This window comes from Grammomys surdaster, unplaced genomic scaffold (genome assembly GCF_004785775.1).
Source record: "Grammomys surdaster isolate TR1022 unplaced genomic scaffold, NIH_TR_1.0 280, whole genome shotgun sequence".
Classification (NCBI taxonomy): Eukaryota; Metazoa; Chordata; class Mammalia; order Rodentia; family Muridae; genus Grammomys; species Grammomys surdaster.
Window position 1 is genome coordinate 2,663,349 of NW_021604721.1, and position 25,188 is coordinate 2,688,536.

General features: G+C 41.7%; 2 protein-coding genes and 2 non-coding genes across 6 annotated transcripts in view; 1 reads left to right on the plus strand and 3 right to left on the minus strand.

The window, feature by feature from the left end:
* Nucleotides 1–3,664: 3,664 nt before the first annotated feature.
* Nucleotides 3,665–5,718, minus strand: Rps12 (ribosomal protein S12). The gene is made up of 6 exons (XM_028777353.1): nt 5,642–5,718; nt 5,482–5,532; nt 5,243–5,359; nt 4,375–4,477; nt 4,028–4,129; nt 3,665–3,745 (listed from the first exon to the last, which is right to left on the minus strand). The coding sequence occupies exons 2-6, from the start codon at nt 5,493–5,495 to the stop codon at nt 3,683–3,685; spliced, it is 399 nt and encodes a 132-aa protein (XP_028633186.1). The 5' UTR covers nt 5,496–5,532; nt 5,642–5,718; the 3' UTR covers nt 3,665–3,682.
* LOC114629368 lies at nt 4,203–4,277 on the minus strand. The gene has a single exon (XR_003712645.1). It is a non-coding gene; the product is annotated as a small nucleolar RNA SNORD100 (small nucleolar RNA).
* LOC114629365 lies at nt 4,953–5,025 on the minus strand. Its single transcript, XR_003712643.1, has one exon. It is a non-coding gene; the product is annotated as a small nucleolar RNA SNORD101 (small nucleolar RNA).
* Nucleotides 5,719–11,741: 6,023 nt separating the features above from the next.
* The window catches only part of Slc18b1 (solute carrier family 18 member B1), a 35,663-nt gene continuing 22,216 nt past the window's right edge, over nt 11,742–25,188 (plus strand). For 2 of the 3 annotated variants that reach the window (XM_028777348.1, XM_028777349.1), the window contains exons 1-5: nt 11,742–11,797; nt 13,265–13,404; nt 20,387–20,482; nt 20,802–20,875; nt 22,527–22,674. In XM_028777348.1, the coding sequence (XP_028633181.1) occupies nt 11,758–11,797; nt 13,265–13,404; nt 20,387–20,482; nt 20,802–20,875; nt 22,527–22,674 (498 nt within the window). In that variant the 5' untranslated portion in view covers nt 11,742–11,757. Of the gene's footprint in view, nt 11,815–13,264; nt 13,405–20,386; nt 20,483–20,801; nt 20,876–22,526; nt 22,675–25,188 lie in introns of all 3 variants that reach the window. The other variant, XM_028777351.1, reaches the window with a different exon arrangement.

The following is a 25,188-nucleotide window of genomic DNA, read 5'->3' on the forward strand; positions in this document are numbered from 1 at the left end:
AATCCTAAAATCAAGCATAAAGCAATATGGTAATTCCTTAGCAAAACATTATAAAAGATGTAACCCCTTTCTCCTGATTAGCTGATTTAGCTGCTATTATTGAGAAAGAAATAAAATCTCCACATTTCAGAATCATAGAGCAAAGTCAAAAAGACCCCATGTTCAACTGCTCAGCACTTTACGTCCATATCATGTATGTGTGGAAAGTGTAAGAAATAACATCTGGTGGTTCGTTTTCTAAGGAACCCCACCAACCAGCTTTGGTCCAAAATGATGCCTGCTAATGCCTACTAGTGTAGCTATTCCGCACACATCCAAACTCAGCCAAGCCACACCTCCCACCCAAACCAGTTTAGAGTCAAAAATTACTAAAAGTTAAGCTTACCTGCAAGGTCATTAGCTGATAAGCCTTAAACAGGATATAAAACAAGAAATAATGTAGTCAAGGTTTCTACTGTGAAAAAAAGACAAATGTAAATTACACAGGGAAAAATGGGATCTCGGTTGCACTTAAGGTTGTTCCTTGTGATTCCTCAGTGATGAGAAAAGAAGAATCATGTGTTTGGTGTTCAGAAACTGTTCTCTGTGCTAAATTGCCACACCTGTCCTTCTGGGCTGGTGCCTGAGTATGCAGTTACAAAATAAACTATCTCTAATACTACTATAAAGTGAGGAGCCCCATTTCTCAGGTTTTTTTTTTTTTCAATTTAAATAAAGTTTTTGTCTTAGTGTTTCATTGCTGTGAACAGACATCATGACCAAGGCAACTCTTATAAAGGACATTATTTAATTGGGGCTAGCTTACAGTTTTAGAGGTTCAGAACATTATCTTCATAGTGGGAAGCATGGTAGTGTTCAGGTAGATCTGGTGCTGGCGAAGGAACTGAGAGTTCTACATTTTGATCCAAAGGCAGCCAGGAAGAGAATCTTTTGCAGGGAGGTAGGAGAAGGCCCTCTTCCCACTGGGCAAAGCTTGAGCACAGGAGACTCTAAGTCTACCCACACAATGATGGGAGTCCTCCAAGAATGCCACGCCTCCTAATAGTTCCCCTCCTGGGGCCGAGCATATTCAAAGCACCACAATATTATAAATATCAATGTATAATTCTGTCTTCCTTAGGTAAGTGTTATCATTTCTCACACAAGCTGTCTTTTAAAACTTGTTTTTAATTGACAAAGATTAATAATAATAGATGCTTGAGATTTAACGAGAGGTTTTGTCTAAGTATAGCCAAGGTTCAGTTGAATCAGCACATGCACTACCTACCCACTTCTGCTCCTGACTCCCCTGTCTTCAAGCCTTAGGGGGAGAGTACAGTTATACAGGTAGGGCGTTATAGTTTGCTGCTCTGAAAAAATTTCTTAGAACAGTAGTTACACATACACATATGGGCTAGAAATTACTGAGCTGCTTCAGTTCGACATGATGGAGAAAGCAGCTATGTGAGTTCTACTCAATGACATACAAGCAAATTTGCCTGATAATACTCAGTTTCCTGGTACTTAGTTTCAACTTGTGTTCCAGTAGCAAAGTAAGAGAATAATCAAGAAAAGGAATGAAGAGAAATTAACTAATTATCACGGCTGGAACATTTCTTTTTTCCCTTCATGCCTTTTTTCTCCTACTAATTTTTAATATTATTTTAACTTTATTATAAAAAATTGCAGAGCTGGGGAGATGGGTCAGCGGTTAAGAGCACCTATTACTCTTACAAAGGACCCAGGTTTGATTTTTTTTTCCGAAACAGTGTAGCCCTGGCTGTCCTGGAACTCACTCTGTAGACCCGGCTGGCCTTGAACTCAGAAATCTGCTTGCCTCTGCCTTCCAAGTGCTGGGATTAAAGGCATGCACCACCACTGCCCGGCCCAGGTTTGATTCTTACTACGCACATAGCAATTGACAACCACGTGCAACTCCATTTCCAGGGAATCCAATGATCTCTTCTGGCCTCCACGCATGATCACGGTTCACAAACATGCAGGCAAAATACTCATACAAAGTAAAAATAAACCTGAAACTTACCTAAAATGTTGCCAAAAAAAAAAAAAAAACAAAACTAACCAGACTTTTAACACTCAGTGTTAAGTCCCTACATGACAAAATTGAGTATTTTTGACTGATGATTTTATTTCAAACCATTTGAAATGACTCAAAATCTTCAGTTTCTTCTTAGGCTCTGTATGTTCTTCTGTGAGACAATGACATTACTACAAGACTTTATGCCAAAGTGTGATAAGGACCCTGGCAAGCTGCAGCATATGCCCATTTAGCAAAATATCTGCCTTGGAATTCCTGTTTACCCAGCATCAAGTCCAGAAAAGATGAGTTTTTAAAGACTTGTGTTACTTTGTATGTTGTCTATTTCCCCCTAAAGATCTCAGTCACCTATTTTTACACACCTTTTGTTCCTTTAACCTGGTAACAGCAATGTTAAGTATCTGTGATACTTTTACTCAACAAGCCAACTAGGTACAAACAAGGACTTTTAAGTCCATTTGGAAATGTGACAGTTGTGCTGAGATGGAAAAAGGACAAATCACCAGAGCTATTGTTTCAAATAACATGCTTTAAAAAGAAATTACTGCAGTGTAAAGTTTCCCTGAATTCATGTTTATTACTACTCACGGGTCTCAAAATAGCTTTTAAAATTATTCAGATCCCTAGAGCCACATACCCCATACTGTAGTAGGATGTTTCTATGTCCTGCTCCCTAGAGTAGAGAAACTGAGACAGCTTAGCACCATAGTAGTCTGAAGGGAAGCTCAAGTGAGACTGACTTGTTGCCATGACAGGATAAAGCCTCAAAAAGGCTGAGCAATTCAGCCTTAAAGGCCACAAGGTTGACTCCAATGCTCACTGGCCTTGTCTCTCCTAAGTTTCTTCTTACTGAAGGTTAACAGCCATCCAGTTGTCAAGTGACTTCATCAGCCGAAATTCTTTCTTTCCTTTCTTAAAACCAGACACTTTGAAAGCAAAATTTCAGCCTGGAGATGTCTGCTCTTCCAAAGGTCCTCTGAGTTCAATTCCCAGCAACCACGTGGTGGCTCACAATCATCTGTAATGGGATCTGATACCCTCTTCTGGGGTCTGAAGGCAGCGATGGTGCAAATTTTTTTTAATGTAACTGTCACCAAGTACTTAATAAAAAGACAAATAGGAGGTTCATATCCTGCAGATTATGAATCCTTTATTACTCCTGATTTCTAAGCCTTTCCAAGCAACTTCAGTACATCCAACTAGTGGCTAACTTGGATGTAAACAGGGTTCAGAAAAACATGTTTTACATCTCCCAAGTCTCCACATTTAACCCTCACTTCCTCTAATTTATCATCCTATTTAGTATAAATCCTGGATGTCTGCTCTGTGAAATTTACCTCTCAACCTGTCATGGCATGTAGCCAGACCCTGAAGCAATTCTCTCTCTAGTTCTGGCTGCCAAAGTGTGCCCAATTTTGAGGCCCATGTTCCCCAGTTTGAAGCTTTGATGCCATCACCTCCTTTTGTCCATCAAAATTTTTACAAGCCCAATTTTATTTTTATGTATGTAGCCTGGTTAGTCATTTACCCAACTAAAATCTTAGGAGTATATACTTCCAATCTATCAAACATCCAAGTAAGGACATTCCATTTTGTAGCAGCAAACGAGAAAAAATACAAGAGAAAAACGAGCCAAAATTTTATTTATTTCTTGCATTTGAAGTATTCCTCGATGACATCCTTGGCCTGAGATTCTTTGCCATAGTCCTTAAAAAAAAAAAAATTAGATGCCAAATTACTTTCTCAGTAAGTTCTTAATTATTTGATTCAGTCTTAAATTGCTTCCTAGCATTTCTACCGTTTCCAGGAACTTCAGCCCTCCTTAAAGCTTGTACCTCGGCATTACTGCCAACCTTTCTAAATTTCTGCAGCAATGCTGAGATAAGCAGATTTAACTGGCTGGCTTTCAAATTACAGAATGTTTAAGCCTGTTTAGTATTTCTGTATCCATTAAGGGCCATCAATGTTTAAAATAAAAGCAAAACTTACCTTAACCACTACACAACTGCAACCAACCACTTTCCGTGGCTTCCCTTCTCGATCGATTTTACAGAGGCCCACCCATTCCCCTAGTTTCTTGTTGTCATCAACCTAGCAAAAACAAAAGTAATTACTACCAAGTATCAAAGATAACAAAAACTGAAAACTCAGCATTCCCAAGGTGGCTGTGTCAGAAGGGTGACATGGCAGTTTCCTCACCGAAGTTCAGTAGAGGGAGCCAGTTGTCATCATGTACAGCCCATTGTCAATAATCAACTTAAATTTACCAAGCAGCTTAGTTCTGGTACCTGTGGCCCAACACCATCATCACAAAGACAGAAAGAACTTTAGCTTACCTTTATCAGGTTGATTTGGTGCTCGGCACAAAGTGCCTCCACCAGCTTGACATACATGGGCTCATCACAGTTGGATGCAAGCACACAGAGATGGGCTTGGCGCCTAAAGTTCAAAATTCAAAAGGTGAAACCACAGCTCCAAGCGTTTCCGGTCAAGGATCAGGTCTTCACTAACTACTAAAGCTTACTAAGCAGCACACATAGGTGTGCACAAACTGCTGGAGCATCCAATGTTCCTGTACAAACCTTGGCCCTCGGATACCACATACCATTCTTTCTTGAGGAAACCTACTTATGGCAAAAGCAAATCATGGCAACGTTCGAGACATTTAAATCTTGAAGGTTGCGTTGTAAATATTAACAGCAGGATCTGGACTCAATTCATTTTACAAAAAAACATCAAAATCACCTGACTTTACCTTAAGCATTGGAACATACACGTGCATAAGCCTAATAAACTACGTTCTCAAGTATCCTGGACATAGCTAGATTTCTGAGACACTGCAATATTGCTAGTTTTATTTGATGTTCCCTTTCTGCCTATTAGCAAATGTACCGATTATCCCCACGAGCTACAGGTTTGTCAGACTAGCTGTTTCTCACCCATGAACGAGGTGAAGGGGTATCCGACAATTAAGTCATCACACAAACACTGTAGCTTTACAAAAGGAACTACCGCTCATCCCCAATCCACACAGCAACCCACACATCTTAAGTGGGCTAGAGTTGATACCTTTTCCTATGTTTCCTGCTGGATAGGTGACACTCAGAACTTTTGTGCTAACAGCATGAACTTCACGCTTTCTTCCCTTGGCTGCAGTTTTTGTTCCGGCTGCAACACCCCACAGTTTGAGACTGAGACACATACTTGTCTAAGGCTTTGGCAGCTTCGCGTATGCCACGTGCTAGGCCATCGTGGATGAGGGCGGTCTTCAGCACCTCTTGTAGAGCAGTGTTGACGTCCATTACACCTCCAGCAGCTATGCTGAAATGCAAACAGAATCGTTAGAATCCTCGGCAGACTATGGACAGTAGCTAATCTGGAGAAAGCTCGGACCCGCGCCGGCCGTGGGAGGCTCACGTCCCAACTAGGGCCCGTCAGCTCACCCTTCCTCGGCCATGGCGGTGGATTACGAGTATCGCCGAATCTTGAATGCACTGAAAAACAAAACACCAGCAAAACGCCTGTTAGGACTAAAGCACTTCTCCACATCTGAAACCAAAGCGCCCAAGCTAGTCACGGCTTACACGTTTAATTCAGACTCACCCCGAGCTTCCGCCTCCGCGCAAGTTGGCGGCGGCAGAGAAAAAGGCCGCGAGTGGCTGCATGACGGTATTTAAGCGCTCTGCTGGACTTCTTTGCGCATGTGCAACTCCTCCCATTAGAGAGGTGGCTCCCGCGGTGCCAGACGTTGGGAGTTTCCACTTCCGCCTTTTGTAGCGTCCGTGGTGAGAACACGGCTGGATTTCCATCAGGCATCGCTGCGGGCAGCCTACTTCCCTGGGGCATGTCGCTTAGAGGTCCCACAATCTGCTTCTACGAAACGCGAGAGGAACCAAACTACTTCCGTTTTCTTTGCTGCAATGCAAAATTACTTTGTTTAAAAAAGTCTTTCCATATCTTATCGAAAGCTTCCTGTTGGCAACTCTAGTCGATTAGGCTGAACGTCACCGGAGAACACATTTTGGTCCCTTGTTTTGAGCCGTTTGTGTGGCTGTGATTTGTCTATGATCGCAAACCCCACTGCTTATTAAACTCCCACTGTGGGTCTATCACTAAGGGGAAAGCCTGGTATTTGAAACCCACATTCCACACAGGACTTGGCCACCAGGAGTGGAATTCCAGAGTGGGCTGGTTCCCGCCCACGCCGACAAATGCGTTTTTTTTTGTTGTTGTTGTTGTTTTGTTTTTTGTTTTTTGTTTTTTCTTTTTTAGGTTTTTCGAGACAGAGTTTCTTTGTGTAGTCCTGGCTGTCCTGGAACTCACTCTGTAGACCAGGCTGGCCTCGAACTCAGACAAATGCGTTTTAATTTTGAAGGAATTACTCACTCTTCTACTTCCAAAGCAAATATGCAAGACAACGCCTCTCTCAGACAATATCCCTGAAGCCAGTCAGAGCTTCGGATGGCCAACCGGTGGATACAGTGATCATTGTCGGGCTCATGAGTTTCATGAGGATTTCAGAAAGTTGGTGTTCCCTTTTAGCTTTTCTAATAAACGTTTGAGTTTCACCTTTAAAGCCTCACGCTTGCTTCCTTACCCCTGCAATTCAAAAATGTATTTGATAAGTGGTTAGTTTCTCCGGGTGTATTTTCTGCCAGTGTCTTCCAGTGCTTTTTCTTTAAAGATGAAAGACTGCCAATACTTATAATTGCCTGCATTTTAAAAGATAAAGCTAGCATTTTAGCCAAAGATTAAAATACCAGAATGCCACGGTGTTGGGGAGTGGAGATGATGTGAAAACGCAGAGGATTTGGAGTTTATAAAAGCATTTAAAGGGGGCTTGATCTTATTGGTAAGTACTGAAAGTATTCAAACAGCAGGAGAGCGCAAAGGGGAAGGCACACGTGCCTTTTGGCTGTTTTGGAAGTGATTTTGAAACATTACACAGTCGGACACGGATGTGGTTAAGTAGAGTTTAAGTAGTTTCCTTAGTATAAGGCTATTAAAAGTTAGTATGTCAAACCATACCTAAGGTGCAAGCCTTTAATCCCAGCAGCACTTGAGAAGCAGAGGCAGGTGGATAGTTGAGCGTTCCAGTCCCACCAGGGACTAGTGAGGCTATGTCTACAACAAAAAAGGGAAATGTTGATGTGTTAAAGCATATTAGATTTCTCTTCCCAGAAGAAAAGTCTCACAAAAGAGACTAAATGTTAAAATTGGAAAATAACTGGGGTTGGGGATTTAGCTCAGTGGTAGAGCACTAGCACAAGGCCCTGCGTTCCGGCCTTAGCTCTAAAAAAAAAAAAAAGTGGAAAAAAACTAATGTGCGTGTAAATACTAAGAAAAACAACTGAGCGCTTTTATCTTGGTGCCTAAATTTTAGAGCTGTTCCTAACACAGTAACAAACCAATTCAGACTTGATTTCTCTCAACACCTTTGATGTCAGCTCTTTGTCCTAATAGTTCACTCTAATAAATGCCTTTCTGTCAGCAGTAAGCACCCCCCTTTTAACAACTAGAGCCTCTCCCCCTTAAATTTTGATTGTGTAATCATTTAAGTACCCAAAGGGAAGTTATTTTTCATGTGATAAAGATTTTTGTTTTAGATATAGATTCTCCTCCACACACTCTTTAACAATAGGCTCTTAATTTTAGATATTGGCAAAGGTGGCAGAAAATTCATGTAGAGGTTAGTGGCTCTTACCCAGCACATTCTAGCAAGTCACGTAATATATACAAATATGGGCTAGAAAGTGTACATGCAAAAGAGTGGGGTGTGACCCTGTGCGTGCAGATGGCTGCACCTGAGCAGCTACCTACCATCCCCAAGATGGTGACCAGGAACACATATGGGGGTCTAACTCCAAGAATATGCTTGACACCAGCTTGAGCTGAATGAGACCATGTATCCACTACAACAAAAGGATTTTAATCGAAAGGATTTTAATGATCTAGAATGTGAAGATAATTTGAATTATCGAATCAATGGAAAGTAGGTCTTATCATCGCTAACTGTAACTGAAACTGAACTCAATCCTGAGCCAGGTGTATTGAAGAACAGCCAGAATTCAGGGCGTGGGAAGTAATAGCAAGAGGATCAACAGAGCAAGACTACAAAGGCTACAAAGCAAGTTTGCAAACAGCTTAGGCTTCATAAGATCCCATCTCAAGCAAACTAACAAAATCCTGGCCCTCGGTTATTTCAACAGTGAAATAGTAAAGAATTAAATGAGATGCCCTTACAGGCTTTCTTGTTTGGTCAGTTTTACTTTATCAAGTGCTGCAGGTCTGTACTATGCTATCTATTATCAAGGCTCTGGTTTTGATTAGCTGTCACTGGTACTAGCCTTCTTGTGTGTCCAGGTTGCAGGTCTCTGCATTTGCAAATAGCAGGCTTTCTACTTTTCAACACTAGGAAAAGAAAGTGTGATCATTGTAGAAAATGTGAAAAATGCTCCCCTGGGCACCTACATAAGTTAGTAAAACCAACAGATAAAGAGGAATAAATAAATAAAAGCAGGCAGACCACCAGGCAGCCTTTAATCCCAGCACTTGAAAGGCAGAGGCAGGCGGGTTTCTGAGTTCGAGTCCAGCCTGCTCTACACAGTGAGTTCCAGGACAGCCAGGGCTACACAGAGAAATCCTGTCTCAAAAATGAAACAAAAAAAAAAAAAAAAAGCAGGCAGACCAAGGTGGGAGGGGAACATTGCGTACAAGAGATTAATAAGGAAAACACGAAATTCCATTAATTTTCTTTGAAGAAATGAAAGAGGCCAAAGGACACTAAACCCACATTTTGCAAGGGCCAAGAGAGAACTTCCTATACCTATTTCTATACTTAATAAAAAAAAAAAAAAACCTTAAAAATCACCCAGAAAGAAATAAAACAAAAAGAATTTAGCACCAGATGGCTGATACTTTATAATGACTCATGTGTAATATTACAGGGAAAAACTCGTGTGGAAGAGAAATGGCATGGGAGGGAAAGCTCAGATGGTCTAGAATGAAGAACCTCAGAAATGGTAAATATGAGAATACGTGGAAAAAGTTGGTTTTCCTCTTAGTTAAGGAAATGCATGGGACTGGAGAGAGCTCCTTGGTTAAGAACAATGGCTTCTCTTCAAGAGGACCCAGGTTCAACTGCCAGCACCTGTATGAAAGCTCACAATTGTCTGTAACTCTAGTTGTAGAGGATCTGACACCCTTACACAGACATACATGCAGCAAAACAAACTCAACAGTTGAGGATGTAATTTTTCTACTTCATATGTCCCTCCCCATAATTCATCTAATTTTATTTGTTTATTTTATATGTATGAGGGTTTGTTTTTTGCCAGTATGTATGTCCACCAAGTACATACAGAGACTAGAAGTGGGTGGGGGGAGTCAGATCCACCTGGAACTGGAGTTCCAGCTGGTTGTGAGTCCTCTAGAAGAACAGCCAGTGCTCTCATCCTCTAAACCACCTCTCCAGTCCAATGAATATATTTCAGTCAGGTGTACCGTATTATGCTGAGGCATAAAGTGGCAAATAGGAGATTTCCACCCCCTAAAGTTCTTTTGAGAACATAGTTTGTCTTATTGTGCATCTATATCAAACTAGTTCATCTTGGCTCAGGCCTTCCTTTATATAAAATGAGTAGAGTAGAATAGAATCTGTCTGAGTTTAATGGTTGGGAAGGCAAGAAGATACTTGTGCCATTGTTGAGAGAGGAGCATGTGTACAGCTTAATGAACGTGGAGGTCCCAGGTTCACAAATTAATGCCAGGTATATTATTCAAAGAGAGGCATGTGCAAAGTCCAAGCCAAGTTAAGCCTCAGGTTGTTGAGCTATGTATGCTTTTTATTAAATACTTAACTAAATGAGCAAAAGCTTGGAATCACCTGGTCCAGACCCCAAGAATCAGCGATACATAGACACAAAAGAGGAACACAATTTTTTAATCTTTTTAATTGCATCTATTTATTTATTTGATGGGGGAGCACAAGTGTGCTAGTTGAAGGACAGTGTGAGAAAGTTTGTTCTCTCCTTCCACCATGTGCATCCCAGGAATAATCTAACTTGGGTTGCAGTGCTAGGCAGTAAGTATCCTTAGCTTTTCAGTTATCTTGGAGGCCCAAGGAGATATATATATATATGTGTGTGTGTGTGTGTGTGTGTGTGTGTGTGTGTGTGTACTAAGGGTGTAATAATAGCTGCTGATTGCAGATGGAAATAGATGTCAACATAAATGTAAAAATTAGTTAAAAGGTTGCTAATACAAAGTTAAGATAAGTTTTTATAGAGTCCAAGAAAGAAAGTTCTTTTGAAAGAGGTGGGGGTAGGGAGCAGGTTAACTTTGGGTAACACAACATCTGCAGTTAACATTGCAGTCCAGAAAGTGAGGGTTTTTTTTTTTAAAAGACAGAAAGGAAAAAAGCAAACCATGAAAGAGATAACTGGTGGAAAGTTGGGTTGAGGTTGGGTCGAGGTTGAGTCAGAATGAGAACACAGTGTAATAGCTGTGGTGGGAATGGCAAGGTAGTCTAGTGGTTAGCACTTACTGCTCTTCCAGAGGACCCAGGTTCAGTTCTTGGCATCTATGTGAGTGGGCTCATGACTAGCTTTAACTCTACCTCCAAGAGATCCAACTGCCTCCTTTGGAATCTGCACTGACATACACATAGGTTTTTTTTATATATATATATTATTTCTAAAGGTTTTTAATGAGATTGAAGCTGAAGAGGTTAGAGCCTAGAGACTCCGTAAACAGCTTTGAAGAATCCTTGCTCTAGCTAAGCCTGGTGTTTGGAGCATTTCCCAAGTTCTTTGTCTCAGAACTATTTCTAGCCCGCCTGGAATTTCTACATAATCTTCAAGATCCACAGTAACCGGGACTATGCAAGATTCACTTTGCTGAAGTACAGGCCTTTCCCAATAATTCTATTGTAGAACCCAACACATTACAGTAAAATATTAATCGTCTCTGTCACATCTACTAGTAGGTCAGCATGCTACTAATGGGCAGCCAGACAAGAGTTTCAATCATATTAAAATCACATCGACTGCAGGAGTGTGACTCAATCCTTCGCCTTGGCCTAAATTTCCAAACTTAAACTTTTCCCAGATAATAAACAAGAAGACAAAGTAAAGATAGGCTTGTGCTGGGATACTTCCAGTGGAGAGAAAGAGGGCACTTGGTTGCACCTCTTATCACTAAGGCATGCACAAACAGACTAGGTCATACAAGCCTTTCAACCCCAGCTCTGGATACGGAAAAACAAGACAACAAAACAACTCCAACAACAACAAAAACAAAAACAAAACGGACCTTATCATTCAAAAACACAGCAAGTGAGCCAATAGTTAGCAAAGCAGCAGACACCTGCATCCACAAAAGGTTCCCACAGACAGACAGACACACACACGCGCGCGCGCGCGTCATTTCTACCCTTTAGGCACCAGCATAATTTTCAGACTTACTGTTTTAAAGGTCACAAGAGCTGACTTTCTCCTCATTCTTTGGAACCCAGGATCGCCCTGGGCGGCGACCCCAGCTCCGCCCCTGCCGGCCCTAGCTCCCGTGAGTCCCCGGGTCCAGGGATAGGCTAGGTTTCTTGTCCTGGCTCCAGTCTCCACCTCTGGACCGGAATGCAGAGTCCGATTCCAATCGCTCGCCGGCTGCCACCGCATCCCGCCCGCTGAGCCCCGAGCGCCGGAAGACCCCAAAAGAGGCTCATGGACGAGGCGGGCTCCCCGGCTCCTGCGGGGACAGGAGGTGACTGCTGTCCGCAGGTTGCGCGCCGCGGGCTTCGGGCCTGTATCTTTAGGATATAATAGCTTAGCTTGTTTTGTTGTTGTTGTTGTTTCTGAGACCTTCAAGCAGGGTGGGGTCTGTCTGGCCTGACTGAGGGGTCTCGGCCAGCATTTCTTTTCTGCCGTCTGGGGAACGCGTATGGGTACGTCCCAATCCTCTGCTTTTTTAAGTAGGGGTTTCAGAATGCTTTCAAATTATTACACCACATCATCAGGCCTAAAATGTTCTTTGGTATTCATATTCACTGGCGTTTCTCTTGTAACTTTCCCTCGTTTCCTTCCTCAGCTCGGGCATGTGTGTGTGTGTGTGTCTGTGTGTGTGTCTGTGTGTGTGTCTGTGTGTCTGTGTATATATATGTCTGTGTATATGTATTACTGTGTATACGTATGTATGTGCGTATGTATATCTGTGTATATGCGTGTATGTGTATATGTAAAAAGTTATTTTTTTTTGGCACAGCATTTTCCTCTCCCTCGTCTGTCTCCTCCCCTCTTCTCTGCCATCCGCCCATTCACTCATCCTGTTTCTATTCAGAAAAGGGCAGTCGTCCCATGAATATCAACCAAACATTTGGCATATCAACTTGCAGTAAGAATGGGCACCTCCCCTCAGATTAAGGCTGAATAGAGGCTACTCAGTATGCAAACTCAGGCATTTTTTATAGGATTCTTAAGGCTTCCCTATTTTGCATAGATTTTTCCACCTGGCCTTTAAAAACAGATTAAATGATAATTATTATTCTCCTCCTTCCCCTCTTTCTCCTCCTCCTTCTTTGTTCCCCCTCAGAATCATTTGATTTAAAAATGGGTAAGGAATCTGCTTGGACATTTGAAACTCAGTAATTGATTGGTTCTTTGACAGTTTAAACTGGAAAAAAATATGAAATGAGTTGATTTTAGAGACCACTAATTAGTGTGGAAAATGAGCAGATTTACATATTTGTGAGAATTGTCTTTCCAGAATGTTAAATTCAACAACTGAAAGTCCAATAAGGAGCTAGAACAACCTGTTTACTCTGCTAAAGAGCTAGCATTACCTGTTTAAACATTTAAGCCCCGACTGAGTCTGTGTGGCATATGAAGCTAGGAGCTTGAGAAATGAGATTTCTTTAGAGCCTGATGCCCTTGGCAAATCACTCTGGTGCTCATCACTAAAGGGATTTCTAAAACAGCAGTCAAAAAATAGATCAGATGGCTTAATATTTTCCATGTTGAAATTCTAACTGAAGAATCTCTGTATGAAAATGTTTCAAATTTGCAATGGTATTCCAGGTCTGTTTTTCTGTTTGGTCATAACTATTATATTTAGAATAGTCTTTTATCCCAACAAGTGTGCTCAGAGTCTATTAATTCCATATAAAATACCATTTGTGTGTTTTACCCAGAATCCCAGTTTCACCCATGTGATAGCAGTATGTTTGTATTTAAGGTGCTGACCCTGGAAGAAGTACAAGCAAGACATCTAGGAGACTGTCAAAAGAACAGGTTTTTGTACTGGTATCAGCAGCATCCATGAACTTAGGTTGCATGATGACCTATTCCATCCTTGGACCATTTTTCCCTAAGGAGGTAAAACATTTTTATACTGTATAAACTCTAATTTTTGAAAACCCTTTCAGTTATATAGATGTTATAAAATGTAAGAATTTTATAATGGGGGGGGTGGCTCAGCAATTAAGAGTGTGTCCTGCTCTTCCAGTTAATCTGAGTTCAGTTCTTTAACTTTAGTTTGAGAGGGATTTGGTATGTTTGGCCTCCAAGGATACCAGTGCTCACATGTAAATACCTCTACATACATGTGCATACACACATAGTTAGAAATTTTAAGAATCTTCAAAATAAATAAAATATAAAAATGTACCTATAGTATGTATAACATATTTGTGTTTTATATGACAGTTGTATTGTGTGTGTGTGTGTCTATGTGTGTTGGGTAGGGACTGTTAGCCCATGTGCAGAGGTCAGAGGTCAATGGCAGGCTCCTTCATCAAGACATGGTCGCTCACTGACTGTACCTGGAGCTTTCCAGTTCAGCTAGATTGGCTGGCCAGCAGGCCCCTGAAGCCTCCTGCCTTAACCTTGCTGTGCTAATATTACAGATGTGTGCCAATAAGCTCAGTTTTTTTTATGTGGGTGCTGGGGATCCAACTCAGGTTGTCCTGGTTACACAAAAAAGCACATTACCTGCTGAATCATCCTCCTCCACACACAGCAAGAGACTGTTTCTTAGTGTTCAATATATATATATATATATAAAGACCATCCTTCCTTTTGCTGGGTAATTCTCCAAATATATATTTGAAACTTTCTAAGTATTATTTCTTTTTACCATGTAGCTTGATTAATCTCTATTTGAAGTGTATAGCTTAAAAAACTAAAATCAAGATGCCAATGCTGTCTTCTGGTGTTGTGCATATATGACTTAGGTAGTTTTAGCTAAGTATAATGGCTCATGCCTTTATTCAGAGCACTCAGGAGGCAGAGGCAAGCAGGCAGCTTCTAGTTTTGAGGCCAGCCTGGTCTATAAGTGAATTCCAGGCAGACAGGGCCATAAAGTGAGACTTTGTTTCTAAGCGGGTTAGGAGTGGGGTGGGAGATAGTTATGACCCAGGAAATTCAGTCTGACTTCATTATAAACTCCAGAAGCATTGTTTACACAAAGGAAGGATTCTGATTAACATTGCTGGCTCCCTCTAACCTTTGCTCTTTCCATGGTGTTAGGAACTGTAGCCATGACACAAAGGTTAGACTAGAGTGTGTAGTGCATGCATATAATATGGAATGAAGGGAACTCATTTGAGCCAGTTCAGACAGTATGTCCAAATGTTTATTTTGAGCATCTTTCCAAAGTTCTAGGTCCACGGTGCACTGACAACTTCTCAGTCCTTAAACCACCTCCATAGCCTGTACTCCTTCACTTTGGATGCTACCAGAGAGCGCTTCTCTGCTGAAGGAGCAACACATAGTTCTGCACGCATAGAGCACTCACTGGTTTTCAGCACACCTCTGACAATCCCAGGAGAGAGAACAGCGAGGATCCCATTGATTACTCTAAAATAGCAGTCTCAGAAGTGAGGGCCTTTCCCAGTTCAGTCCAATTTCATGGAAGTTTCTACTCTGGATGCGCTGAGCCATAGATATATGTGCTCAGGTAAGGAGAAGCCAGAAAGTGTCCAGGAGTAAAGCAGATGAGAAAAGACAGGAAGGAAAGGAGAATTGGTTTAGACTTTGGGTATTCTTTAAGGAAAAGATGGCAAGAAGAGATTATATTCAAGCTATTTCTTGATAGATTAATTATGGCTAAGGAGAAGGGTGTGCCACTGTCTGAGACTTCTGTTGAGTCTAAGTGAGGTGTGGCTTGAGAAATGGTAGTTCCTTTGGTAAATAACAGGGAGGAGTATCATTTCAGAGGTGGTCGGAGGAGGGCAGAGTGATGCCATATTTTTAGAGAACAGGAGACAGCTCACTGTGGCTTAAACTTAGGGCAGGGCAAAACCTTGATAGAAGGCTGGGACTCTGAGGGGCAAGCTACAGCTGGAAGGCAAGAACACTGGAATGCATGCCCAGGGCTGGTGGCTGGGAGAGCATCAGAGTGGTTAGCCAGATTTGGGTTTTGTGACAAAATAATGATAAGAGGCTCTGACTTAGCCTTCCTGGAGCTGAGACCCTTAATACAGTTCCTCATGCTGTGGTGACCCCCAACAATAGAATTCTTTTTGTTACTTCATAACTTTAATTTTGCTACTGCTATGAATCATAATGCAAATATCTGATGTGACGAATGCATGTGAAAGGGTCATTTGACTCTCACAAAGGGGTGGAGACCCACAGGTTGAGAATTGCCTGCTCTGCGGGTCTTAGTGTTTCTATTGCTACAATGAAACACCAGGACCAAAAAGCAAGTTAGGGAGGAAAGAGTTTATTTGGCTTACACTTCCATGTCACTGTTCATCATTGAAGGAAGTTAGGATAGAAACTCAAACAGGGTAGGAACCTGGAGGCAGGAGCTGATGCAGAGGTGCTGCATCCTGGCTTGCTCATCATGGCTTGCTCATCCCACTTTCTTATAGAACTCAGAACCACCTGCTCAGAAGTAGTCCTACCCACCATGGGCTGGGTTTTCCTCATCAATTATCAATTAAGAAAATGCCCTGAAAGCTTGCGTACAACCTGATCTTACTGAGGCATCTTCTCAACTGAGGCTCCCTCTTCTCCAGTGATTCCAGCTTGTATCAAGTTGACAAAAAACTAGTCAGCACAAAGGGAAAAGCCAGCTGAAGTGCAGCTTCCCCTGCTGTGCATTCACAACGCAGGTCACTTTTATGACCTCAAAAGGCACAGGGCTGCTCCTTTATTTCTAGAGAGCTAGTAACTCTTCAGCAACAGACACTGTGGAGTCCTCTAATCCAGGATACCTGTGACTCTGTCACCTGGAGATATCTCAGTCCCAGGACTGTCCCCTGCTCTCAAATGTCAGTTGCAGACCCCTTGAGTCACAAGCTGTAGCCTGGAGCTTGTGACTAACTGGCTACAAGTTGGGAATCATACATACCTGACCTTGGGTTTAATTAATTTGGTTAAATTATTATACAGAACATGCATGAGCCAATGCATTGGGTGACATGTTACCAATCAAGAACATTTTCAGCTGTGTAGAAACCTCATGAGCCCTGTGCCTTTGGGGTTTGTGGATACCTCACTATATAGCATGACAGTTTACAGACTGGGCATAGAAACACAGCCAGGCCTGACAGTCCAGGTTCTCTTTGCTCTCTATGTAATTATCCTACCTCCAAGGTATGAGGTAGGGCCCCTCCAGAATGAGAAGGGTCTTATAACCTATCTGACAGGCTAGATGAGAGTTACAAGCCAGGAATTGTCACTCACACATATACACAGACACACGCACATGCAGGCACACAGACAGACACACACACACATGCTGGCACACAGACAGACACACACACAGACACAGATACACACACACATAGACACAGATACACACACAGACATTCACAAAGACACACACACAGACAGAGACATACACAAACAGACACATACACAGGGACAAAGACAGACAGACACATATACACACACACATACAGGCACACAGAGACAGACACACACACATAGACACAAATGCAGACACACAGACACAGACAGACAGATACACACATAGACACAGACAGACAAGACACACAGACAGGTACACACACACACACAGACAAGTGCAGGCAAATAGACAGATACACATACATATGCAGGCACCCAGACAGACACACACACAGACACACACAAACACACACACAGGCACACGAACAGACAGACAGACAGACAGACAGACAGAAACACACACACACACACACACACACACACACACACACACACCCATGTCCTGGTAAGATGGCTTAGTAGGTAAAGGTATTAAGTTTGCTTCTTCAGGCCCATATGGTAGAAGGAGAGAATTGACTCTGCAGGTTGTTTTCTGATGTTCACTTATGTGCTGTGGTACATGCGTGCTCCCACACACACCCACACAAATGTAGTAGCAGTATTTTTATAAAAAACAAAGTATGTGTAATATAACATTACAGTAAGATGAATATGCATAGTTTGTTTTAGGTCCCCATTCCTAGCTCATAACTCTCACATAGCTCACATGGGAAGGGATGGAGAACTTGTTTTTTAAAAAAAATCATGGTTGGAGGGGCTGGAGAGATGGCTCACTAGGTAAGAACACCTGCTTTGCAAGCAAGAGGACCTGAGATTGATTCTCCAGCATGCATGTAAAAAGCCAGGCATGGCTGATAAGTCCTGTAACCCCAACATTAGACAGAGACAGGTAGAGCATAAGAGTTCACTAGTCAGCTTGATCTAGTTGAAGTGGTTCAGTGAGAGAGAGATCCTGTATGAGGGCAAGGATGACAGAAATAGCAGAAGACACCAATGTCCTGCTCTGCCCTCCTTATCTATCTGAGTGTACTTGTACATTCATACGCTTACGCACACTCACATGCACATGCACATGCACGCATGCACAAAAGCTGTAGTTTGAAAAAAAAACAAGAAAAGAAATGCAATTGTGGCTACTGTAGAGAAAGTGGTTTTAAATCTATATACATAGTTTTTAATTAAAGATTTATTTATTTTGGACATGCATGTATGTGTACCTCATACATAAGATATCAGAAGGTAAGATATCAGAAGGTAGGTCCCCTAGAACTGACATTACTGATGGTTGTGAGCCGTACAAGAGCAACACTTGCTCTTAACTGCTGAACCATCTGCCCCAGGCCTAAGGACTCATTCTGAAGGTTTCTCAGGTATGTGTATTTCTGAGTAAAGTTGTTTAATGCTCTGGTGAAAGGATGAATTGAAACCACTCAACTGACTATAAATACTCCATAAGACACACAGCCAGGCACAGAAAAGATTACTTTTTTAGTAAGTGGTGACTCTCAGAGAACAGCCATGTGAGGCTCCATACTCCATTTCATACCGACTTGGAGTTTCATAGTTTATCCTTAAGAATCATTCCTTTTTATTTTTTAAATACAGGGTCTCACTGTGTAGCTCTGGATTGTCTAGTTATTGCTCTGTAGACCATGCTGGCCTCAAACTCACAGAGATCCCACTGCCTCAGCATTCCAAGCACTGGCATTAAAGATCTGCATATTTTAACCCTTAAATGTATATACACCCAATGTGAGGATCTGAGGCAAGATAGATAGGGGAAATTATCAGTGTGACTATTATAAAGACACTGACATGTTCCTGTCTTGAGAAGCACACACCCACATTGGGATGTGTACTATCCTTCCATAAGTGCCTCTCTCCACCCTTAAACCCCAACCCTTCTTTCTGTCTAAAATGTCTATGTTTAAGTCTATTTAAAATATAATAACCTCCATCTGTACCTCATAATAAGCTTCAGCTTTGCTTCATGTGGACTTGTCCTGAAATTCTTTCTCTGTGGTGAAATAAAGAGCATTAGCTTGAAGCTGGGGTTGCAGCTCAGTTGGTGGTGTGTGCCTAGTCCAAAGCCCCATATTTGATTTATAGCATCACGTGAATAAATGTGGTGGTACATGCCTGTACATTACTCAGGAAGCAGAGGCAGGAAAATCAGGAGGAATTCAAGGCCAGCTTCAGCTACATAGCAAGTCTTAGGCTAGTCAGGGCTACATGGCATACTGTCTCAAAAAGCGAAAAAAAAAATAAACGAAAGAATCTCAGCTTGAGCTGAGTAGAGGTCTCTGAAAAGGACTCAGCCTTCTGGAGGTGGGAACACAGAGCTGTTTCTCTGACCACTGCCTCACTGGGGCTCACAGGTCAACCATACTTGCACAATTTGAAGAGGTTTTTAGAGGCTTAAGAGGTGGCTCAGTGGTTAAGAACACCTGCTGTTCTTGCAAAGGACATGAGTTCAGTTCCCAGCACTCTCAGAGTAGCTCACAACTGCTTGTAACTCCAGTCCCAGGAAATCCATGCACACCTGTGGTGCACGTACACATATTCAGGTGCATACACAAAGTAGATTTAGAATAAGTGCTGCATCATCTATAGCAAAGATTAGATGTCCCTGGTGGAACAGGCTCTAAAGATTAATAATCCCAACTATGGAGAGTAAACTGTGTGGAGCATCCTTTATCTGCACTCCTCACAGGAAAAAAAATTCTCCCCAAATGGGCCATGGAGCCTACTGGCTGGGCCTTCCTATGACCCATTTGCCAGTTCTTGACATTTCCTCTCCTCGATTTTTTTTGGCTTTGTTTATTTTTTTCTAGAACTAGTGACTGCCACGTGCTTTGTGTTTGTTTTGTGTAGACTGCAATTCTAGAAGCAATGCCAAAAAGGAAGTCTGTCTACATCAGCTGTTTCCTTAGCTCTGTGACTGAGAAGCTGGCCCAGGTTGCCTCATCTCAAGTATTTTGTGTGTTTTATATTCTGTAATACTGACTTTTACTCAGATGAAGAAATTATTTGTTTGTTTATTTATTTATTTATTTTGTTTTTTGGAGGTAGGGTTTTACTGTGTAGCTCTGTGTAGTCACTCTGTAGTTCATGCTGGTCTCACACTAACAGAGATCTGTCTGCCTTTGCCTCCCGAGCGCTGGGATGAAAGGTATGTGCCATGGAATTCTTTATGGGCAAACTAAGTGAATTATTTTCATATCAGAGTCTAGATTTTACCATCTACTTTCATATCTTTCCTTACCTTACTTATTTTAAAATAATATTTTAAAATTCCAGAAATGGAAAGGTTTGAACAGGAGATAGGGTAGGACCAACCAAACTAAGTATGTACAAAAATGTTCCAAGGAACCTGCTACTTGGTAAGTTAATTTTTACAAAAATACTTATTTATTATTTTATTTTTATTATTTTTTATTTTATTATTATGTGGACATTAATGCTCCCGCCCCCAAATCTTGGAAATTACTGTACATATATGAAAGTCACAAAGGTGATGTTCTGACTTCATCCTCCTGTCTTTCCACCAATGCTGTTCTGGCTTTTAAATTGTATTCCTGTTTCTGTTCTTTCTAAGGCAGAAAAGAAGGGGGCCAGCAACACCATGATCGGAATGATCTTCGGATGCTACGCGTTATTTGAATTGCTGGCATCTTTGGTGTTTGGAAAATATGTAAGTGTTGGTGCTCATATACATATCTTAATCTTCAAAAACCATGGGGTGAATTATTATAACTTACTACTCTAGAATTTCTATATATGTGAAAATAATGCCATTATATCTTTATAAATCACGCCACAGTTCTCTTTGTGGTTGATGTTAGTCCCTTCCATGCTTATGAACAGTGTATGTTACAATTCTTTTAAACAATTATTTTGATATGATATTAAAACTCATGCTTTCCTGCAGTTGTATATGTGCTACTAGGCTTGTTTATGTACATGTAGACTTGTGGAAGCAATTCATGTATCACTTTTCGCTCTTATTGTAGCTTGTACACATTGGAGCCAAATTTATGTTTATAGCAGGAATGTTTGTCTCAGGAGGAGTTACAATTCTCTTTGGGTAAGTAACTTTCTAATGTTTGGGAACAAGGATAAAATTCTTAGTCCATCTCCTAAAAATGTTAATGGCTTTAAAAGTTCTCTTAAAGGTTTATTGTTATTATATGTGTATGAGGGGGGATGTTGTGCATGTGGAGGGCAGAGGTGGCATTGTTTTCCTTTCTCCACCTTTACATGGGTTCCAGGTATTGAGCTCAGGTTGCCAGGCTTGTGCTGTGATCACCTTACCTCGCTAAGCCAACTCACTGATCCATTAACAGCAACCAATCAGTACCAATCAGCACTATATTATCAGATGGTTACTCTGTGACTAATGGTGGAGGGAGGGAGGTGGGAAGAAAATAGAAACATTGTTGACCTTAAAGAGCATCCTCCAAGATCTTCTGTTGACTGCCTGCTGAAGCAAACATGGTGATGAAGACCTGTAATTCCAGCTCTCCAGAGGCAATGGAGGAGGACCTCAAATTTGAGGCCAGCCTGCACTATATAGGAAAACCCTGTCTTAAGACAATAGAGAAAACAGCACTGTGGCTCCTGAATTCATCCACCAGGACTCCTGTGACCACTCATGATGAGAACTTAATAGTCTTCTAAGTCATAGAAACATTTTGCTTAGGCAGAAAAGAGAATCTGTTTCTTACAGAACCAGACCCCTGGCTATGGATGCTGAAAGGAGTCATCAGAAATCTTTTTCAGCTTCCTCCTTTTCTTCTGTAATGTTCCTAGACAAGCTCCACCAACTCCTTTTGTTTTGTGGTTGTTTTTGAGACAGGGTATCACTGTGTAGCCCTGAGTGGCCTGGAACTGTGTAGACCTGGCTGGCTTTGAACTCACAGAGCTCTGTCTGCCTCTGCCTCGGAATGCTGAGACAGAGATAAAAGGCACGAGTTTGGTCTTTCCTATCACTATCTGACAATAACAGCTATATCAACTACTTATATAGCATTTGCACTGTGCTAGGTGTCAAAGGTTTTCAAGAAGTAACTTAAGTACTGTGAGCAACTTAAGCATAGCTCTGCAAGAGTATTGGCCTACCATGGCTGAGGCCTTGTGATCAGCACAGCACCATAATAGATAAATATGTAAATTAAAAGCAGAGATGCATTTGGTAAGATGAGCATCAGTTATAGTAGACAATATGGCTGATGTTGAGAACTTCTACATCCTCTGATTTTGTTACCTATGATAGGTCCTGTCATCACAGTCTTCTATGGGTCCAGGGGACCAAAATATTCCAAAGAAGCTTATTTAGAATACTGTTATCAGAAACCAGTTATACCAACAAAAAAGGGACAGCTAAGCTGTCATGGCTTGAATTATAACAAAAATTAAAAACAGCAATTCCCTATCAAAACTGGGACAACCAACCTCCCTCCCCACCCCAGAGTTTCCCTGTGAAGTCCAGGCTGTCCTGGAATCCTTCTTTAGACCAGGCTGGTCTTGAACTCACACAGACCCACCTGCCTCTGCCTCCTCAGTGCTGGGATTTAAGGCATGTGCCATCACCACCCAGCTGACAAACCAACTTTTTAGAAGATCCCTAAAGAGATTTTTATCTAATAAGTTTGGAAAGTGTGGTTCTCTTCAAGGAGTATAGTGAATTAAAAACTGAGACCAGTTTGACATTTGGTAATTGTCATGTTCTTTTTCAGTGTCTTGGATCAGCTTCCAGAAGGACCGATATTTATTGCCATGTGTTTTCTGGTGAGAATAGTAGATGCCATAGGCTTTGGTGCAGCCATAACTGCCTCGTCTTCCATCCTTGCAAAGGCTTTCCCAAATAATGTGGCTACAATCATGGTATGTAATTTGAACTTATTCTTAGTTCCTTTCTTACATGGCCAAAGGATTTGTTTGATTTCTTCTTTCCCCCACTCTCTTGTGTGTGTCACCCTTCTCCCACACCCCCTTCATTGTGATTTCTAGTTCCAACAGCAAGTGAAAAGATAAAAAAGCATAGCATTGCTTGGTGTAGTGACACATACCTGTAACCCACAACATGGGTAGTTGGAACATCAACAGTTGGAGGGTCAGCATGGGTGACCCTGTGAGTCACTGTCTGAAAAACAAAGCAAGCAAAGAAATGGAGACCATCTGTGACAACTCTACCCCAGGAAGAGAGAGCTTAAAAAGAAGTGGAAACCTGGCACATGCCTTTAATCCTAGCACTTAGGAGGCAGAGGCAGCAGGATCTCCTGCCCACACAGCCAGGCCAGCCAGAGCTACACAGTGAGATCCTGTATCCTAAGAAGAAAAACAAAAGGCAGTGATCTCTAGTGCTCCCTAAATGCTCTTCCTGGTCTATGCACTTTGATGGGTAAACAGGATGCCAACATTTCTTTTTTTTTTAAATCACTCTTGAAATATTTTTAAATATTTGTTTTCTTTTATGTCTGTATGAGCGTTTTGCCTGCATATATTCATGTATACCACTTGTGAGCCTGGGGAACCACGAAGGTCAAAAGAGGGTATCAGATACTCTGGAACTGGAGTTATGATGATTGTTGTCTATCATATGGGTTTTGCGAATAGAGCTGAGGTCCTTTGAAAGAGCATGTGATCTTAACCACCGAGCCACCTCTCTAATCTCTATCCTGCCCCACCCCCCATTTCTTTCTTTCCCTTTCTAAGATCTGAGTAGCGTTTTGCTACTTCCTTGTGGTCCTATGAGTAGGTCCAGAGATGCCCATAGCTTTCCTCTACTCTAGAAGCTATCCCTCATGACAAAAGCTTAGCTCATAAGAGTCTTTATGCTATTTTCCCCAGATTCTTGGAAGAGATCACAGGTTATCTTGAAATTCTCAGAACACTTCTGTCTTGTCTGAGGAGCACCCTTCTGATTTTGAACATTTTCTGACTACTACCCTGTCAGTTTATCCATGTGTCAACTTCCTCCACATCAGACTTGTTGACCTCTTAAGGAGCTGGTATCCTGTGGACCATGCTGGCAAGAAGATTCTTATGACGGCAGCAGCCATCCACTGGCATTTGAGATTGGCAGGAGAACGTAGACTTGCCTGCCCCCCTCCGAGTCTTCCATAAAAAGTCATAGCCAGGGCCAACATATTTCACAAGTTACTTAATCATGTGTGGACTTTACAGATTTTGACTGTAGAATTGTCAGCCATTATAGTGGGTTGGTCTGATGCCACTTGAATTCTATCGCCAAATACTGGCTCTCAAGATCTGGTTGCCCCTAACAAGCAGATCCTCACAGGGTCACCAAGTGATGGTATGTAAACCTTGCTCCCCAACTTAACTGATCAATAAAAGGTTGGAGCCTGTGATTGGGCAGTAGAGGGAGGAAGACAGGACTTGAGGATGGAGTGAGGGGGTTGCAGGTAGAGGAGAGAAGAGGGATGGGAGGACATGAAGGTGGAGGATGAAATGAGAGGGAATTGACCATGAGCACATGGCCAGAAAAAAACAGCAGTAATAAGGGACGTTATGGCTGGGACCTAAGTTAGAATAGCTCCGAATCTGCCCAATCTAGGCTTACTGCTTGTAAATAAAATACATGGATTGTGTGTCATAATTACAGGGTAGGTAGGATGCTTAATTCCCCTTTATAAGCCATAGATGTATTTAAAGCCCTAGAAAACTAGATTGATGTAAAATGCTCCAATTTCCTCAACAGTAAGCTTCTTTTCCACAGGACTGCCTTGTTTATTTTATCTTTAGTTAATTTTATGCAGCATAAAATTAGAAAGTTATGAAATGGAATAGAGAATATAGTAAATAGCCGGGTGGTGGTGGCGCACACCTTTAATCCCAGCACTTGGGAGGCAGAGGCAGGCGGATTTCTGAGTTCGAGGCCAGCCTGGTCTACAGAGTGAGTTCCAGGACAGCCAGGACTACACAGAGAAACCTTGTCTCGAAAAAAAAAAAAAAAGAAAGAGAATATAGTAAATGTTTGACACATAGCACTGTTGTTCTGACTTCAAACACACATGTGCCATCCATGCACCCAGTGCCTCACCTACTCCAAGAGGGCTTTTTCCCAAGATTCCATACCTATGCATGGATACAAGTACATACCCACACATGTACATATGCACACACATACACACAAATACATTTGCACATACACATGCACAGATATACATATGTACACATGCACACATGTACACATACATACAAGTACATATGTGCACACATGCATTTGCACACACACATATGCACACACACATGCACACACGTACATGTGCATATAGAGTAGCAGCAGGACTCTTTCTCCTTTTCTTTACGAAAGTGATGACATACTCTTCACATCATTTAACGCCTCAATGATTATACTGACAAATTCACAGTGGA

Bases quoted from the DNA above. Each gene is read 5' to 3' on its own strand.
- Rps12 (XM_028777353.1), bottom strand. The intron at 4,478-5,242 runs GTATGTGTCTCA...TTTGAACTTTAG, and splicing joins GCTGCCAAAGCCTTAGACAA to GCGCCAAGCCCATCTCTGTG. The intron at 4,130-4,374 runs GTAAGCTAAAGT...TGTTTTTGCTAG, and splicing joins ACCAAATCAACCTGATAAAG to GTTGATGACAACAAGAAACT.